At 36.0% G+C, this 21,170-nt stretch overlaps 1 protein-coding gene across 6 annotated transcripts in view; it reads right to left on the reverse strand.

Moving 5' to 3' along the window:
* Window positions 1-1,808: 1,808 nt before the first annotated feature.
* The window catches only part of CNTN1 (contactin 1), a 251,559-nt gene continuing 232,197 nt past the window's right edge, over window positions 1,809-21,170 (reverse strand). For all 6 annotated transcript variants that reach the window (XM_082763611.1, XM_082763609.1, XM_082763610.1 and 3 more), the window contains 3 exons: window positions 20,775-20,887; window positions 19,478-19,634; window positions 1,809-4,404 (listed from right to left, as the gene is read on the reverse strand). In XM_082763611.1, coding sequence (XP_082619737.1) covers window positions 4,325-4,404; window positions 19,478-19,634; window positions 20,775-20,887 — 350 coding nt within the window. In that variant the 3' untranslated portion in view covers window positions 1,809-4,324. The remainder of the gene's footprint in view (window positions 4,405-19,477; window positions 19,635-20,774; window positions 20,888-21,170) is intronic.

The raw sequence follows: 21,170 nt of genomic DNA on the forward strand, positions 1-21,170 counted from the left end.
TTAGAATAGACTTGGTTAATCTGCATCCAGGTTAAGGGGAAGAAAATAAAATAAAATAAATTAAAAAAAAAAAAAAAAAGCTTATTAGCCTGTCAAGGAAAGAAAAGGCAGTTGTGCTTGAACATTACTTTTGATTTTCTATTCATGTGGATTTTCATGCTTTCTGTCCTTTCTTTGTTCTTGTGAATAAGAGGAATGCTAAAATGACAAAGCAAAAGAAACTACTGGCAGAAAAGTTAAATTAATCATATCTGAAAGAAACAGGGAGGGGAAATATTTCTCTGAAAATGTCTCTGCTCTGTGTGGAAGGCAGGTGGCTGGAAGGCAGGTTAGGACATTGGCACTGCCAATATCCTAACATGGTAAAAATTTTCCACTGGACATTATATGTAAAGATGGAGCATACACAAGTGCTAAAAGCTATGAAATGCATGCTGCTGCCAACAGAATTTGCTTAATCTATATTGTACTGTCATAACCTGAAAGATTGACATTTAGTGACGTATTTCAATAAACAAAATCTCCAAACAATAGCATTTGGAACTACTTCAAGTTCTGTACCAATACATATTTGGGTATTACCTGATGTTTGTTATTTTAATTCCAATAGGAAATGTAACTTAATATAATGATGGGGCAAATCAAGACTGGAAGATCTGGTCTTCAGCCAGATATCTAATATTTAAAGGCATATTTCTTATAATCTTCTGTAGCTAGAGGCTCCAAAGTCTGGAAACAAAGAAGTCTCATAAACAAACAAAAGTTGTTCTTTGAAGAGTGGAAATAATGAAGCCTTTTCTCTTACGGATGTTTGTTCTGTGCCCCATTCTTCCCCTTCTTGCCCAAGCACTGCAGTGATCTCAGTTTTCCTCTGCCAGGAGCAAGGCGAGCTGAGCCCTACCTCACAGTGAGGTGTTTGCTGGCTGGGCTTCCAGCAGGCCAGACAGAACAGGTAATGCCAGCTTCAGCTGCAGACCCTTTTGATGCAAAGTTCTAATTTAAGTCTCTGTCTTCTACTCAGACTATGAATTTCTTTATGATAGCTGTTTAAGTCGTCCACCACTCTCCAATAGGTTCAGCATTATTAGTAGGTAGATAGAGAATCAAAACCTTATTTCTCTTGGAGACCAAGAACAAAAATCCAAAACATAGCTAAACAAACCACTTACAACGTCTTTCTTCCCCATGTCTGATGTCTGCTCTAGTTGACTAGACGATCTTGTAGGTGCAGAGCATGAAGGTCTTTTCCAACCTAAACAATTCCGTGATTCTATGAAACACATTCTGCTATCAACGCTTCTCATTTGGTATGTCTGAAGGTAAATGCAACCAAGTTCTGCAGTATGATCGTCAGCTTCACTAAGAGATAAACTTCTATCATGGTACATTTTCTACAGTTTAGGACATGAAGATGATCCCTCAAAGGCTATCAGTCTCTCAGCCAGTTATTTTTGGTACATGTATGAGCTCTTGGAAATTGTGATTGCACAAAGCACGAATCAATACAAAATTTTCCCATTTCAGGCACTTTTCTTTGTAATATATCTACTGAAGTTGAAAACATGACCTGAAAAAGTACTCTGCTTGTTTAACTCTTCCTTCCAAAAATGCTGAAAAGCTCTCAGGAGACTCTCAGCCACTTAAGTCAGGAAAATCTTTCTGTATCACCTATAATAAAACAGCTACCCTTACTCCAGAAAGGCTCATATCTCCTGCAAAATTCACAAGAAGGCAGGGGAGAGATACACAGGATCTTATCCCATCCAGACCTTTACTGTTACAGATGACATTATTATAAAATTAGAAAGCTCCAATTCAAAAGACAGTTATTATATCTTGAGTAACATTGATACATTTATTTAATTGTAATTTACTTTTCATTCATAAAAAGGACAAAGCACAGTCCTGCTCTACTCTTTTGAAAAAAAAAAAAAAAACAAAAAAAAAAGATAAAAAGTAACTAAAAAACAGTTCAATATTCATCAGTATCAAATGATAGTAATATCAAGTTTCCTGAAATATAAAGAAACAACAAATATGTCTATCTATATAAACTTTAATTAAGAACCTTGCATTTTAAAGCAGGTGATACATCAGTTAGTTTTTCTTGACAACAATTTGAAACTGAAGATCCCAGTCAAATTTATACAATTATGTGAAACAATGAAGAACTACCTGATCAGTATGTGAGACCTACCTCATCTATGTTGCTGATTTAAAAAAAAAAAAAAAGTGTATTTCCCTCTCAGGTCATTTTCATGCAAAAACTAACCACTGCTGCTTTTTACACGATGTATTAGAAAAGTAAAAGGCAATCATGCATTTGGCAAAAGATTTAGTTGTGGTTGTAGATAATATAAAAATGAGTCATACTGCAAAAGAACCAAACCAAATGAAATACAATAAAACGCATTTTTTTTTTTTTGTACAGAAGGCTTACAGCGTATTAGTTATTCATGTATGAAGACAGCTCATTTCTCTTTCAAATAATTATACAATTTACGAAACTCAGTAGTGCTTGACACTTTGACATTCCTCTATAGGGAAGTTGTCACTTTCACCTATTTAAAAAATTTTCATCTTGTAACAAATATTTAAAATTAAACTAAAACAATATTATTGATATTCCTTAATGAAGACTCTACACTTTTACATGTAAATATATAGTACAAAATTATACAAATTAAAGAAAGGGGTGTAAATTATTAATAGACCTACTCTTGCTTCATGTAAATATTATTATTATGGACCTCTACAGTATCAGTTCTAAAAAGATAAAATCTATTTCTAAGTAGCCAGCAAGGTTGTGCTAATAAAATATGATTCAAAGCTTATAATTCTCGAAGCATCAGACATTGCACTATTACTTGAGCCAGCTGATTCAATATCACTGTGTTTCTTCAACATTCACACTCTAATTCCCAGCACACCATGGAAAATGTAAGGAATGTGCATTTCTTTAAAAACAAACAAAACAAAACAAAACAAAAAACTACTGAAACACCCTGGATACAGTCAGAACAAAAACATTCTCCATCTCTAATAGAGCTCCCATTTCACAAAGGCCATAGTAAACATTTAAATTCAACTAACAGTTGGGATCTGACTCATGTATTAACACACAGTTGGATCATTCAGTACTCTACCAAATAGGGGAACAGTCTCAGAACTTTAAAACTCTTATTTACAACACTATGAACATTAGAATAATATCAAATTCTTGAAAAAGCATATAATTCTCCCAAATGTACGCTTCACTACAGGAAGATAACATCTGGTATCTGCAGCATAGAAATGTAAATATATTTTTTTTACTGTGCTACTCCGTTTTTGCCACTTACTGTATATCTTTTTATTTTTTCTATTTTAAATCTTTTCATTTAAAAAATAACATAAGTTTCCTACCATTTAATGGTCCATTTAGCTGATTTTAGCGTGGACTCCATCTTCAGTCTCCTAACTGTTATATTGCTACCTTAATAATAATATAATAATACTAAATCAAAACCAACATATTATGCTGCTTCCCTGAAAGCTGACATTTCACTCCTAAAATCAGGAACAATGACCATAACAGAATTTTCAACAGAATTATTTAAAAAAAAAAGAATATGGTAAATCCAGTGTCAGTAAAGTACAGGTAAATTCCTTTAAGTTGAGCATACTACAAGTGCCTCAGGTATTCTGAACATATTAAAAAAATTCCTTGTAACTGACTTTTATTTCAGGTCCTTCAAATTGTATCCAATAGCCTCAAGAAATATAGCTGTAAAAATAAACAAAATGTTTTTGCTTTGACTGTCTCTCTAAAAACCAGTAATCCCAATAAATGATGATGGGGCCATTCAAAAATATGCAGTACACAAAACATATAGGATAGTACAGACAGACGTAGTACTCTTACATTTATCACATACAATCAACATTTCAATCTCTATTATATTTCACAATTTGTTATTCAAGTTAAAGCACCTACGTATGGTGATTTTACTTTCACTGTACAGCCTATGTTATTGGGTTTTAACACTGTAACTTGCCCCATTGGACCGAATCATGCAACTGTCACAGATCAGCATAAGTGTTTTATAAGGCATATTGGAACAAGTTAAAAATATCTCTTATCCTTTCAAAAGTTGATTTACTTAATGAAGGAGTTCCTGGATGCCTCAGTCCTCTTAAAGTTCATAAGAAATTGGTAGGGTGATTTATTTTAAAGTGTAATTTATTTGGCTTAGGATGGTGCCACAGGAATCGAGAGTCACAGTCCTCATCTTCAAGGGGAGTTCCTTGCGTTCGGTTGAGGACAAGATAAATCCAGCTACATTCAGAATCCCGAGTAGGCAAGGACACCGAGGGTAGGCAGCACCAGGCCCAGAAGCAGAGTCGGTACTCCAGCAGTGGCACCTGCACATCGAACAGATAACAGCACATTGTTATTTTACTTCAGCATTACTCTCAGTGTGGAGAAACAACCTTGGATGCAAGCAAGAATGCAGGGTATGAAGGCCAGAAAACCAGCTGGCGTATCTCAACACAGCTCCTACCTGTATGCATAATCTGAAATGGACAAAGAGACTTTCTCAGTACAGCCGAGGACTTGGTCTTTTGTTCTGCAAGAGTTGTTTATGCAGTGTGTTTATACAAGCAGCAAAGCCATTCAGAACACATCAGTGTATTTTGATTTGGATGGTCCAACAAGCCAGGAGGTTATACCAGGAGGTAAAAGGTCAAAATAAATATTTAAACACTTGAAAACAAAATTAATGGAGTCTTTGAAATGTGACAAAGCAAAGAGACACCTTTGGAAATGTTAATGTTATTATGATCAGCAATAATCTGAGAGATGTCAAAGAGCCTGGTCCATTTGTTTACCAGCTAGATTACAAAGTCCAGATGGCTGACTTCTAGCAGTGTGGCATTTACACATTGATGTCTGTTAAAGTCACAAGGGTCTTTCTTAAACAAATATTTTAAGACAAAAAATATTAATTGACAGCTTACAAGCTTTACTTGACTTGCTCTGGTAATCAGGCATAAGAATTGCTATTATGTTAAATGTCTTGTGTTGCTGTGGACCAGCTCTTCATCAAGAAGCATGTATGTGACAAAATAACCCAGCCAAATTGATAATGAATGTGAGCCTGGCTGTTAGTCCTGGAGATTGGCCAAAGGTTTTGGAGAATGGGCTATTCTGTCATCCCAGAAAGGTGGGACCTAGCTTACTACTGCTCATGTTGCTGTTGAACACACACTAAGGAGTTTGCAACTGGTGGCAACAATCCTGAGGCACCGCTGGAACCTATCTGCTGGATGGCTCCTTAGCCAATGTTCCTCTGAATGAGGACAAAAACAGACTGAAAAGCTACCACGTGAAACAAGCAGCACAGATTTCAGCAGGTAGTCCTAATGTAGCTAACGACAAGCACAATACATTAAATTTCAAGCATTCTTTTATAGAAAGTCCCAAAATAGCATTCACATCCTGCACGGCCACATAAATCACATCATTTTCTCCAACTTTATGCAGGCTTCCAGAAAGACAGATCTGTAGGTTTTATGTAGCTGCCTGAGAAGTATTTGCATCTTTCAGTATAAGTAAAGAGCTTAATTCTTCATTCTCAAACTTCCTATTAGTAAAGCACTTTACTAATTATAAATTAGCAAAACAAGATAAAGTGTGAAAAAAATGCTGTTTTGAAGTGTGAATTTGGCCAAATAAATACCAGTAAATTCCCTCAAGCATTTATTTCTCGCAGTATTTCCTACCCACAATAATAAGGAGAAAGTAAGGAAACTAGATGGAAATGAAACTGACTGATAACAAAAACAATTTTCATAAAGTATGTGGGCCAAGTCCAAAAGAGAAAACTCCTGGATTCACCAGCTCAGCAGTCAGTTGTAGGTATATGAAAGTGATATTATTCATTTGTGGTTCCTACATGCATAATTGCAGGGATTTTGTTTCTGATGGGGTTTTCATGAAATGTCTCAACACAGTGTATGTTTGACTTCCTTCTACTCAGTGTTTTCTGTGATGTACAATACTTGTACTATTTGCAAGTTGCCCATGTTCATAGCACTATTTCCTGTCCTCATTTGGCTCCAAACATTTTTTTTTTTCCCAGGCAATTCTTTGGAAAGACAGTTGGGATCATATCTCAAACTAGAACACTTATTCTTCTTTCCTTACAACTGACTTATTAAATACAGTTCTTCCCAACTAATTCCTGAGCATTGGTATGGTGAGAATAGTTATGTTCCACCAGATATACATAGTATATGTGTACTGCTGGAAAGAGCTGGGTCTAAAGACACCTTTCAGCCAAAATCTATGTGCACCCTCCCCACCCCAGGAATGGAAGGATACTTATGAGGTGGCCAAATACCACACAAGATATGCAAGATTCATGGTGCAAGTCATTTAACAGAAAGGGGACCATAAGCCGCTAGCAAGTGGAAGGCCTAACCTGTTTACAGGAGGCCTTCAGCAGTGAATTTAAGTGCTACTAGAAAGGCAGACTGAAAGGCCTGACCCATGGCTGAAGCTCTATGCAAACTGCATCAGAGATCTACTCAGAAAACAGCCTCAGAGATGGAGCCAACTATTCCCCCTCTTTTTTTTTTTTCCTGCCACAGGATGTGGGAACAAGTATTTTTACATCATCCTGGTTTCTCTATTGTCCAGCCAGGAAGAAACTCCACAGTATCTCCGCCATGAATCCAGGATTTTAGGGCTTTCCCCAGATAATTTATTTTCAACTTCAGCTGTATTCCTCTTCTTCTCCACCCTCCAAGTCTACTATCTAACTCCTCCTGACTCTGCTACTCACTCAAATGATGACATTCTGCTGCTTCTCTCTCTTTTCTGTCCCCACTACTAAACTCCACCCTCAGCTTTCTTTTGCTTCTGACCTCTAAAAACTCTGCTCCCACTCCCACTGTTTCCCCTAATACTGTAGGGTTGCTTTCTGAAGTCAGCATTTCTTCTGAAGTACTTTCTGATATCCAAGCATTTGGAAAACAAGACAAGAGACCAACAAATCATTCTCCATTGCCTCAAATCAGCTGTACACAGTACAGCTTAGTAAAAGGTAAATGAAAGAAAGTATTGAAAGATTGCTTTTGTAAGTATCCATAAATGGAGGAAGTTTATACTTAAGACATATATAAACTTATGTTCAAATGTATTCTCATACATAACAACTATTATATTTTGGCAATTGTGAAAGTATATTTATTCGTACTTTTAGTGATTTACAAGACGTGAATATTTTTTGTAGTCTCTATACACAAATATCAATTTATAATTAATAAATAATAGCCACAGAAAATATGTTCTAGATTCTGGATCTAAAAATATCCACAAAAATGTATTCTGTCTTTGTCAGAACAGGAAAATGCAGTTGGGAAGACACAACTAAAGTCCCATTTTGAATGCTTCTGATGAAAGAAAAAATGAAGAAAAGTTTTCTGAGTGAAGCTCAATGATGAGCAAGTATGAGGAAATTTCTATTTGCATGTAACTATTCTACAAAGAGAAAGGAATAATAAGTCTTCCTCTGAGATGCATTAACTGGCTCTGGAATTGAGAGCTAGCAGTTTACCTCATTGCAGCAGTTTCTTCAAGGTTTAGGCACTGGTGCACAGATGCTTACAACAGCTTTCCACAGTGAAGCAAATCCTACCCTCAGACAACTCATCAGCAGAACATTAGGACAATAAATGCACATTAAATTTATCCACATTAAATTTTTCTCTTTTTCTTCTCTCTTTTTTTTTTTTTTTAATTTTTTTTTTCCTTCTTGTTAGATTATGGACCCACATGTCAGGAGCCATACTTTACTTGAAATATTATTCACCACTGCATGAAGGCCCATATATTCCTGTAGCTCATGAGTGGAAATTAATGCAAGTTTTGCTTGAGTAAAAACCATAGGATTTAATTCTGTGCAATAGAGTAAAGCAGTTGTAATCTGTCAGTTTTAACAATCTTTTAAAAAATAGAGAAATGCCAGAAATGCCACACAGTGAATATGCAGATATAAACATGTGGATGTAAATTAAAACAGAATAATTATTGAACATCTCCTGAAGTCTAGCCAGGTATGAGCTGGATATATTTAGCATGTAAAGCTTCATTCTCCTTCTTCATTCTTCAAACAGTCATGTTTGTTCTGTACTCTCAACCAGTATCATGTCTCCAGCCTGCGTGCAAGTTACAGCCACCAAAATAGGGGACAAAACTGAAGGAGTATTACATGACCTAATTACCATTCCTAATAACTCACTATGTGTGGACATCAGATTAAGATTCCTCATTTCTTTCAAATAAACATGAATCACATACCTTAAATGCAATTTTTTTTTCTAGCCACCTTAAACATTTGCTGTGAAATCTTTTCTTTCTATATTCCCATGAAGGCCTTACTACTGTCTGCTATAGAGTTCCTGTAGTTGATATTTTTAAGCCTAGGACTAAACTATATACCAAGAACATAGCTTAAAATTGAATACAATTTGTTTGTGATGCATGCAGTTACCATAACTATTTTCCTGCCTTCTGTTCTCAGCAGCCTTTAGGGATAACTTTCTCATGAATGGCTGTTTACCTGAGCAAATGAAGGGAACTACCACTGGACTGGTCTGCCTTCAGCAAGACCTTTACATATCACAGGAACTCCCAGTAAAGTCCCACTAATCCACAGCTTTCCATTTGTATTTTATATTCTGCATTGCCATCTCAATTATATAAAGTCTAGGATGAAATTTTAGACATGAATGGACATCTCAAATTTTACTGACATCTTGAACAATAGGCAACATGTTTTCAATTATATTCAAAAGGAATGAAATTAATGCCTAAATGAAACAAGCATTAAAACAATTCAGACATCTATATATTTCCCAAGACTTTGCAATGACTTGATATTAAAAATATGTTATTATTTTCTTTAAATGTTACTTATCTTAAAGATAAGGCATTTTTGGTCCTTTTCCCAACATTAGTATTCTTCTTATACTGGACTGTAAAAAAATTTACAGGACTATTTAGAAATCTTACTTTCATCAGGTCTGCAAACCAGGAAATTAGTTACTGGTCATCTGTGAAACTGTCATACATAAATAACTTCTCTTTCTCAGTGAGAAAGTGTCTGTCCTGCCAATGTACACAAACTTCAAGCTGTTCCTTGGCTAATAATAAGCTGATCCTGTTGTGGCAAAACTCTTTCTCCCCTTTTGTTGTCAGGAATGATTGTTCAAGACTTAATTTGCATTAAATTACGTCGGTTTTCTTAGTTTCCAGGAATTGAGCATCACTGGGAATGTCTGCATGACTGTTCTAGTTTAAGGAGTGTGAATTCTGTGAGTATCTCAGCTGTTCACATAGACGCAGACTGACTATCTGAATGATACAGTAGGTGCAACATGACAGAAACTACCATAAATTTATTGAGTGAGTGAGAAAAAAGAAATGTTTCTTATCATAACTGATATTTTATCGTAATTCATAATTAAGTTTGTAGCACAACAAAGTTTTATTCTTGATATTTAAGAAATGAGTGTGCCTTTGTGCCTGTTCTGCAAAATTCTTTCTTTTTGAAAGAACTCCTGTCAATTTTCCTGTAAATAATATTCTCCTTTTGGAGAAGATGCCCAAGATGCATTGTCCATCAGAATGATCTGTTTCTATATTTCCCCTTTTTACTTTAAGAAAGGTAAATTAAAATCCTTCTCATATTCTGTTTCTCCTTGCTTGCAACTAAGCATGTCCATTTCTCTGAGAAATAACTCAGCCAACTAGAAAAAATAGGGGATTTTTGCCTGCTCAGATCTTCTGAAAACTGTCATTAATTTACCTACTAGGCTTCATCAATATCTGTTTTTTGAGTGTTTTCATATTTATCCAGGCAGGACAGTAAACTGGGAAGGGAGAAAATACATTTTTTTAGGTTAAATTGCATAAAATAAGTGTGTGGGTTTGTTGATCTGTGAACTGCCTTCTGAAAAGAAATTCCACTTGTCCCAGACAGAAACTGTGTCTTCATGAAAGGCAACCGCAACAGAAATAGGAAATATCAGCAGGCATGGTTAAAATTCTTCTATCCCTAATCATGGAAATGGAAAGTAACTGAACTAATTAGAATAAGTTTATCTAGCATCAGTGGCAGCATTGCTAAGTCATAAGTCCAACTTTCCCTTGTCTAGGAATACCTTTGTTTAGGTATGAGGAAATTTTCCTCTTGTCTATGCCATGAACACTTCAAGAAAGGCTCTACAGAGTAATTCACAGCCCTGTGAATCACAGTTTTGCAGCAGAGTAGATGTGTATGCTGGCAATAATTCTGTCTGTGCATTTGCCTGTGCTTTGTGCTGTGCTAATGTTTTCTGTGTAGCTCTAGAACAGTTTTAATACTACTACAAGAACAAGAGACAGAGCATTACAAACATGTTTAAAGGACTACTGGTGGTCTGGGTGGTTTGTCCACCCACTGTGTTAGTCTTTTTTCTTCTACTTGAGAACCCATATCCCAGAGCCAAGTGAACTTTTTTGTTTTGCTCTGGCAATGGCATCTGACTTGCTGCCAGTGCCCACTGGCAGCTGCACGGGCTTCTTTTCTATTGACTCTGGCCCTGCTGGAGACCTGGTCTGCCAACATGAAAAGATGCATTAGACTCTGAGCAAAATGAGATAATATTCAGTTGGCAGACTATTAGTAAATTTCAATAAATGTGAATTATTTATCAGTCCTCTTCCCTTTCACATCTGTAATGCTCATTACAGACTATTTTGCATGGATAGTTAAGTAGAAGACCACAGGTAGCATTATTAAAAAAAGTATTTTTAAAGTGGTACACTCAGCAAATAATAACAAGAAAAATCCATGGAGGCCCATTTGTGACCCAGGCAAAAGTTGTATTTGTAGTTTATGCACATTTTGTGAGTTTCACAACAGTTTCTGTGACATAAAGGCTTGTCATACAGGCTTGTGACATAAAGCCTGTCATAAAGGCTCAGCATCTGCTCTGTCTCTTCACTGCGAGCAATCACTCCTGACAAATTGGCTCACAAGAAGCACCAGCATTACTGCCAGTCCAAGTAAGGCTGAATCATGTGTTCGGCTAAGAAGAAGTGTTTGCTGCTGGAAACTGCTGAAGCAGCAAGAGGAGCCTGGAACAAGTTTTCATAGCTTGTCCATATAGAAAAGCTCATTTGTAATTACACCAATTGTCTGGTGTGGCAAAACACTTGGCCGTGAATGTTCCACATGGATACATTCTGCACTGCCTCAGAAATTATGGTTGATAACCACTAAGGAAATTGATCTTCCTCTGAGTGCCTTGTGACAGGTTTTTAATCAGAAAGGGATAACATTTCAGGAAAGAATAATAATAATAATAATAATAATAATAATAATAATAATAAAAAAAAAAAAAAAAAAAAAAGGAAGCCAAAAGAGAGTTTCATTGTAGCCCTGAAAAGAAGAAAAAGGGCAGATCTTTGGTGAACTGGTATGTCTGGGAATTTCTGAGTGAGAAACCTGCTCCTCCTTATTCAAGAAAACAAGGACTTGTGAATGCTTTTACAAGTAAATGTGTTCCAAGTATATACCAGATAAGTCACTCCTTTTCACTTGCAAATAGCTCACATTTTTACAACCACATAGTAAAATGGGTGAACAGCAGGAACTTCAGATGCAAAATGGTGGTGAATTGATGGGAAAATACTCCAGTTTTTGAATTTTCTGTGTTCTTGGAAACAGATATAATGTATAAATTCTGAGCTACTTTTAAAACCTGTCTTAGAAGTCTTCACCTTTCAGCCTGGAAGCCATGCTTACATATCACAAGAGGAAGAGTGGTGCTCTCAGCCTCTACAAAAGCAGCCAGGCCCAGTCTCAGTGGGCTGGATGACAGCGCTTGCCTCATGGCAGGGAGAGGCCTCCCTGCACATCCCTCCTCGTAGTGCAACAAGACTCGCACATGGCGCAGGTATGACGCTCATGAATTTGGCCATATGCTATCCAGTCATCAAACAGGCTTTAGAGCATGGTGAAAGTGAAATATATGGTATTAACATCTAAGTCCTAATATATGGCATTAACATCTAAGTCCTTCAAGTATTCTGAAAAAGACATGGAGCATTTCAATATGTAATAAGACGTACTACTTAATACAGCTATGAAAGAGAGGCAAAAATACACAAAAATATTTCCCATATGGTCACCAGTACTTAAAAGATAAGTTTGACTTAGCAAATATATGGCTTTTATCTATGCTTTATACCCATAGCAACAAATCTATCTACATGAATTCAATGCTGCCAAATAATCACAGAACAAACTGTGCTTCTAATGAAATATAATGAAATGTACCATCAAAGTTCAGAAGTTATACAGTTCATAGAAGCACAAAATGGCTGCTTGGACGGTGCTCCTGGGGCCATCTAGTCTGACTTCCCACTTCAGGCCTGTCACCAACATTGGATGTCCCCAGTCACAGCTTTGCCTAGCTGAGACACAAAAATCTGCAAAGATGAAAAAAGCACATGCTCTTTGGTGACCTGTCTCAGTGCTGAAATTTCACTTCTTGGTGAATTTTTTCTTGAAGTCTAGTCTAAACTTCCCAAATTATAATTTCAGGCCACTGCCCTATGTGATATCATCTGACATTATCTAGACCTTGGATCTATAATCTTTGTTCTTTATACCATTATGCACTGTTAGATTGCCTCTTGCCACCAAACTACATAACCTTAGTGTTTATTAAAGGAACTGGACTCAGTAATACTTCCTTAATAATAAACTAAAGAGATGTGTGCCTTCCTTATTACCAAAAAGGTTTTCTGAAGTCAGTTGGACTTTGCCAGTGAAGTAACTAGAAAAAAAGATCACTAATGGCATCTGTCAGAAAATCACTGGTTTCTGTCATACAAGAGAGGTTTTAACAAAAAATGTGTTAGAGATGATGTCTAGCCTAGGACTTCTGGATCATTCTCCTCACTGAGAAAAAAAAAAAGTAGTCTGTCTAGGTTAGGTGCACAAAACTGAGAAGTTTGTGTTTTGTGAAGTTTGTGAACACTGTTAACCACTGAACTTAAAAAATACCACAAGGACTTGAATAACGCAGTTCCACTGCTTACTACTAAAAATTAAAACATGTAAGAATTGGTTATGGCTAGAAGGCATTCCCTTCTTCATCCCTTCATACCTGTGATCACCTCTGCTATCCTGTCTAGATTATTAAGGGGAAAAAATAATGAGATGACTTCTCCAAAGATTACTTTAAACCACTCCAAACACCAGTTGGCTACCTTTGATTTCTCAAAGCAATTAAAAATACTGTATAAATATAGTTCAATAGTTGCCCTACGAAGAAGTAGAAGTAGAATATGCATTTGTATAAAATTAAATCATTATGCATCAAAGGAATTACTATATTAAAGCAAAATACTAATCTTGGCATTCACTCTATGGGCTATGTGATTTTTTCTGTGATTTCTGCCTTTTGCTATATTGCTACATTTAAGGAAAAAGAGTTAAAATACATATGGAACTTTCACATTTCCTCCATCTTCTTCTAATGGCAAATCAAATGTAAAATAACAAGCAATTTGTTTCATAAAAGAGATGGAGTATAGTGTTCCTGTGTAGTTCTAATGAGAAAGCTTAAAATACCCATATGATATATCTCAATAAGGAAATAAAATAATGAAGAAGAAAAACTCTGCCAAAATGAATTTGAATGCTACATCTTTAATTCATTGATGAATTGATGGCCCTAGTGAAACAGTAGCAGCCAAAATCTTGCCATTTTTTTTCAGAAAAGTTATTCCTAACTGCACAGTGAAGCTCAATTTACTTTTCTTCTTTTCATTTTAGAAGTCAGACATTGATTGGTGAGTAACATCCAAAGTGTGGAAAACAGCAAAAAGAGTATGAAAGGATTTCTAAAGAAGAACTAATCCTTTGTCTGTCAACTAAATATTATTCAGGCATTTCATAGTACACTTTACTGAAGCTGGGATTATAGGGTCAGCCTCAGTGAGTCAGAAGAAAGGCCTGTCCCATTCAGGACTCCAACAGTGGTCTGCAACAAATGCAGCAGAAAGAAAAATGAATTCATTGCACGCGGAATACAACTTTCATCTCATATTCACTGCTACTTCTGTCAGTCAGTAGCTCCTCAGTCAAAGGTTGGATATAGGACATTGTTTTAAATAAAGCAGTGATGGAGCAAGTATCTATCAAGTCTGTCCTGGGCAACATCCTGGCACAGGATGTTGCACAATTTAATTTTGTGCCATGTAAAAGAGTATTACTTGGATAGTTTTCAACCTGCTGCTTGCTTTCACTGAGTACCTTTGTTCTCACACTGTGAAGAAAAGTGAATAATATTTTCCTACTTACTTTCCTTACTATTCATGACTACCTTACCATCCTTAGCCTGCCTGAAGATTCCTTGCCTCTCTTGCACTCCTCATCCTGTGAGGTACCCTCACTTGACTTTCTCTGTAGTTTTTTAGTATCTTTCTCAAACATCTTTTGGAATCTTTAGAAGCTTTACTTTTTGAGATCCAACAACAGTTTAAAAATATATGTTTTCTGTGACAGTTACATCTTTCTATAGCATTCTTGCTAGAAAAATCTCTGACCTGTAATGAGTTAAAACATAACTAAGTGTCTCAAGTTGAGGTAAATTTCTTTTTTTGCTAATGTTGAAAGGCATTACAGAGTTCCCAAGCACACGTGACCAAGAAATAGCCATCAGTTGGGAATTTGCAGGCAGTTCCCAAGCTCACAGTTGGGCATGTAGCAACTCAGACTGAAGATGAAAGAAATGCATGGGAGGAAGTTGCAAGGTCCTTTAAAAGACAGTAGCCACTTTTTCTGTTTTCTGGTATATAACACTACTGTCTTTTTAGCATGATTCTGATAATGAATAACCTATACTGCTTTTGTTTCGTGTGTTCTCTAGAAACTCTGTTGAGTTTTAAATCTCTGTACACACATCTAATTTCTAGTTATAAAGCCTTTCAACTACCACTGCACAGCTTAGTTCTGAGCATTACAACTGAAAATGAAATTTTGTTATGCTCACACTTCCCAAGCATCCAGACATTCTCATGTAAATAAACATAAATGAAAAAAATAACAGCATTGAGATTATCACAGGATCATGCATACTAAAAATATAACCAGATAAGAAAACATTTTCACAGTCTGCCTACTGTTGAGTTTAAATACAAGAAAAAGCAAATAAATTAAGGAAAATATGGCTTGTTCTGATATTTGTTCTAGCACTCAATATATTGTAACACATGAAGTTACCAATTCTTAATTCTTAGAGTAAGGTTTGAAACTGGGCCCCACTAATAAATTAGAACTGTAATGAAATGAAATGTCATGATGAAGGAAAATCAAGAGAAAGAAAAGAAAACCAAGCAAGTTGCTTTAGGCAGATTTATGTACCATGTTAGAGGTTGTTCTGAGTATTTTCTACTTAATTTTCAGTCATGAGAAAACTGTCAAGTGCACTGTGAAAATTATAATTCTCATGGAGAGTTCTTTTGGATGTATATTCTTAGCTTAGTAGAACCTTATGCATAACAGTTCCAAGATGGTAACACAGCACTGTCATGCAATCTGCTGCTTGTTAGAGGCCTCTTTTCATAAGCATTTCTCATGATTTTTACCTGTTTTCTCCTCTTAGTTTTCTTATTACTGCAACCATCTTTGCAACAGAGGGACATTTTCAAATTATGATCAACAGATTTTGACTGTTCTGCATGAAAAATGAATGATTACCTTATTTACTTGATAACAATATGTGCAATAAATAATATCCCCTATAAAGCATAATAATAATAAAAAGAAATGAAAAGATACAATAATTTAAATGTTTGTGTGAGTTACTGTGGGTAAAAATTTTGCATTTTGTTTTGAAAAAGCTGCATACTTCAAAGTAAATATTTTTCCAGGATCATAAAATATGCCTCTGGCAAATACTATTCATATATACATATACATATATATATTTATATGTAAGTAGTATAAAGAGAGAGGCTGTAATTTTGTTTTCTTGCTGCAAGCATATACAATATATAAATAATATTTTGTCCATGTTGCTATTTAAAATGAAACATTAGCCTGATTTCATATTTGAAGGTGAAAGTTCATGGTGTCTTCATTTTTCTTCACAGTATTTTCGTATATAAGAAGTTACCCTCCTCCCTCATGGATGAAATTTTAAAATTTGAGAGCTTGCTTCTATTTTTCCTTTCCCCGGCATAAATTAACTGCTAGTTAATTACTGAGGCCAGTGCAGTTACACAAGTGAAGTGAGAAAAGAACAAAGTACCCTATGGTTTTAGTTCTGACTGACTGCAAGATTGCTTTGATTGCATTAATACTAGCATTATGAGAAAGCACTGCAATCCAAAAAGCATAAAAGGGACAAAAAAAAATCTCAGCCATTCATTTGTTTCAGAGAAAACAGATGAGCCTATTATTAGCCATTGGAACTGACTCCTTTGGTTAAACAAGTAGTTCCAATCTTCAGCTGGTTGTGGTATCTCAAGAATGAATCTAAAATTGTGTAACTCATGAATTTATTATAATGGTCTTGAAAAGTATCTCCATACCCCTAACTGTACAACTGGCACTGGTCAATAAAATATGACTACTACTAGTAAAATGCTACTAGTTCACAGTGATTACAGTGATATGACAAAATGCAGCTCAGCATAAATGCAGTGAGTAATTTCATGATAAGCACTTCCTTTTCAAGATGCTCAATAAAAATAAATGCTTGTAAGAATGGCTGTGGTTGATGAACTTCCTTCATATCACACTCAACATAAACTGTGTATCCCTTAGGAAGGTGGGTGACTGGCTATATGAGAGCGAAGTTGTCAGGATGTTTTACCTCCCTCTTCAGCCTGTGCCTAGGTTTTCTATGAGAAAGAGGAGGAAAACATAAAAAAAAAAAAAAAAAAAAGTTTCTGCCTTGGACAAGGAGCTAGAAATAACACACTTCTAAATTCTTTTATATTTGATTTTCAAATTTAACTTACATTTGTTAAAAAGTTCTGTAGTTTTAATAACTAAATTTAGGCCTTAGGGCCAGTTAGGGTTCTTGAAATAGATGTTATTGTACTTAAACCAGTGAAAGATGTAACTCAGCAGGTGCTTAGAATTGCACATCTACAGCAAATTGACAATGCTTTAGCCTAGCATAGCAATAGCAGCCACAAAAACCAAGAACATGGCATTGGTTTGCATAAAAAGTGCAATTCGCATGCCTGAAATACAGGCAAAAAATGCCTTATAACCTTCTGCCTTGCCTCCAGTTGCTGATCCATAAGATGCAGATCTTCTACTTTTTCTGTAGACCTTCTCTAGACCTAGGTCTCCTGTAGATCCTGTAATGCCTGCCAGCATTATGTGGTTGTCCTTGGTAATTTAGGGCACGTCAAATGCTAAAAGCTTTGTTTAAGTTTCTGAATGTTTAAACATCTGAATGACACCATAGATGACAACTGATTTAATGGAAACATAGATAACTAACTCACATGTACGAGGTGGATTACTTTGGATTTGATACAAAATGAATAGCAGCAAAACTCCAATTTGGAAGACACACAAACATTCTAGACATTCCTCTCTCTTCAGTGCATGCTTACGGTTTGCTTAGGATTTGGTCAGTCCTGGTCAGCATCCAGGCTATTTTGAATAGTTTCATAATTCTCCCCAGTCACTTATATATGAAATTAATTTGGCTTGTAAATTTTGGAATCGGATGCCTGAAGGCAGTAGTCCTTTCTGAATTAGATAAGATGCCTTATCCTTTGCTTTCCCTAAATATTTAAGTTCCATTCTGTCCTGCTGACCAACAGAACACACATTTCTAGGAAACCAGGTCTTCTCCTCCGCAAGTTTCCAAGAAAAATCATGATTACTTAAAATCTTCTCACCATTTTGTAACATAGTTCTCAATAATTATCCTTTTTGGGTAATTATTCTAAACCATCTCATGCTACTAGAAAATTGCCTGCTAATAAAAATTAGCAGACAGAATTTCCCACGTGTAGGTATTAAAGCTGCACTTCTCTCTGCTCTTTAGAAAAAGCATGGTTTGATTACAGAAATAGCATGAAATTTTCACCCAGTTCTCTATAAAATGCATATACTAAAGAGACTGCCCTGTCTTTTGTCTTCTTTTCAGTCGTCTTTCCTAAATTGACTCCAGGGAATACTGCCCTCTCAGGTACTGTCCTTCCCTATCTATCTGGCGTATAGGAGAAGTTGCATCTCAAAACTTGTCTGCAGTGTGGAACACAGAGTAATGCAAAACTTGTGTTTGTAGAGCACTAACTCTTCTAGAGGTGCTAACAAAGGAGAGGTGCTATCTCTGTATCTCTGGGTTTGGGGCAGGCCTTACTGTCAATACTTAATAGTTTGGCCTCAGCATGTGCTGGCGTTACAGTTCTGCTTCCAGTTTGCAACCTACGAGGTCTTTGCACCACACTAACAGTAGATAATAATATATGTGTGATACAAAGATGACCTAATAATACATGTCCAAAAGATAACAGCTGCTTCAACTTTTTTATAACTCTTAAAATGTGAAGTGATTCCCAAGGAGTATGATAATATAATGCAATTTATTATGGCTTTTGTAAAGTAGTTGACATTTTCATGAAGAAATGATACAATTAGTAGAGCATATGCTAAATGGATTAAGAATTCACTCACCAGCAAATTTCAAAACCCAATTATTGACCTGTAACCTGTGCTAAGGCACTACTTAAATTGCAAAAGTAACAGGAAAGAGATGTGCAGACCATGTCTGACCTTGTATTTAGTCAATACTGAGTGCAAGTTGAATCAGCCTCATCCACCATCTTTACTAATCATCCGAACCACTCCAAAGTTAAGCACTTTGCATTTCTCATTGCTTATTCAACTGTATGTGTTACAGCTTCCCTTCTTCCCTGAGAAGTGGAATTCCCCTAGCAAGTGGTCTGTGGACAACTGTGGACCTCTTACTTTTCTGTTACTTTCTCTCCTCTTCAAGGCAGTTGACAAAGGAATGAGATGCAGAGGTTAACAGACACTAGGAGCTATAGGATTATTGCAAGCAGATTTCTCAAGTCTGAGGCCTGCACTGGGTAGTTGTGCTTGCAGTACGTTACTAAAACTGGCAGCCTAACTGGTGGCACCAGTAGAAACAGTGATATTTGGAAGACTGGCAGTGCATCCAGGATTGAGCTGGGCTTCTGCTGAAGCATCTTGTGTGTATTATCAGTTGTCAGCAAGATTTTAAGATAAACCATAATTATCAGGGCAGTCAGTCATCATCGTTGATGAGTTGGTGTGCTTATCTCTGGATAATGTACAAGAAGAAAGTATTTATTCCGAGATTTCCAAGGAGCATGGGAAGAAAAAAGGAAATTCTTTCATCCCTTTCAGCTCACCTGAAATTTTAATCTGAGCTACTTCTCCATCTCCTCCTTCACTGTGTGCTCGGACCTCAACAACATATTCACCATCACTGGGGACTGGGACCTCTATTGTGTGTTTTCCAGTTGAAAACAACTTGCCTTCATGTTGTCCATCTGGCCTATATAACACCTAGGAAAGTCAGAGTAATTATAGTTACTGAAATGCTACATTTCCACAAAAACACAGTTATATATGCACAGTGAGTGAATTAAAATGTTTCAGGTTTTTATTTATGAATGAAACCTATATATTTCAAGACACAGTGGCAAATACTACCTTTTCCATTTTTACATAAGGTGAATCTAGACAGGATGTTTTCTCATTGCTTTCTCTATTATAAAATTACATCACCTATTGAAAAATAGTTTCAGCCTCTCCATTCAGAATGCGTACTTGAATAATGGAATATAATAATAAAGGGGGGGCCAAGAACATCAAATAAAAATCTCACCTCTCAGTTGGGTTTTCTGACATAAAATTTATTATCATTTTTATAAATGAAACAATTCTGTTATCTATTCTCAGTGCTGTTAAACTGAATGTGACAGTATGTCTTGTGGGACCTTTAGAAAAGATCATTCTTTCTTGAATCATCTCTGGGAAACACTTTTGGCAATTCCCAGGAAGTAATTCAACCCTTCAAGGAAAATTTGTACATGTAGAATATTATACTAATTTTCTTACTTCTAAGCAAAGAGCAATCTTAAACAGGAATTAATTTTTGAAACTTTCTGTACACTCTATAGTTAGTATACACACTTGCTCTAGTTACACAGTAATTGAATCTTATAAGGTTAAGTGTCCTTTCATTTCTCCTTTCCCTGACATTAATGAGCTCATGTTCCAGGAACTGTAGTTCCCATAGAAATGGGAAAGGAAAGCTGGGCCAATGCAGCTGTTATAAGGAGAAACTATTAAAGTGTAGTTTTTTTAATCATTCTGTTTAGCCAATAGACTAAATATAATCTGCAAAAATATAATATAATCAAGTATAATATGGGAAATCAGGTTCTTGCTGTCACAAAATAGCTAAACTTTTCCATAACATGGCTCACTGCCCAAATACATGTCAGTGCCACATTGTTTTTCTTATCACATTGGCTAGGCCCACTGGCTTTAAGACTACTATTTGTGATCTTTGAGCACAGTGCTGTCATCTTTAGCATGCAAATATGTTTAAGTCCAATTAGGTATCAAAATGCATCACTGTTTACAAAATACAGTTCACATAGGATACACAAAGATAGAAATTATTTTCATAGATCATACTTTGTATCCTTCAACCGCAGATTCATTTGACTTTGCCTTCACATGATCCCAGGTGATGATGTACCTTGAACCAGATCTTACAGAACTGATAATTCTTGGACGTTGGCTTGGAGCTGAAAAGCAACATATTTATAATGTGCACATAAATGAGATTTCATAAACCTTCAATTATATTTGTATTAATATATAAAAACGTAAAAATTAAAATTATGATCAATCTTAATACAGCTAAAGGGTAGTCTCCTTCCTGGAACAAACTGCTGCAGCTCCATGCAGGCAATTTTTGTATGGCTTGTGCAGTGGCTGCTTTGTGGGTTTGCTTTTCTGTGGTGTCAGAATGAAGTGGCCAGCATGACCTTTTACTATGTTGCTGACCATGTGTGCCTGCTGGCATGC

The sequence above is a fragment of the Aythya marila genome, assembly GCF_965140915.1.
Source record: "Aythya marila genome assembly, chromosome: 1".
Taxonomy (NCBI): Eukaryota; Metazoa; Chordata; class Aves; order Anseriformes; family Anatidae; genus Aythya; species Aythya marila.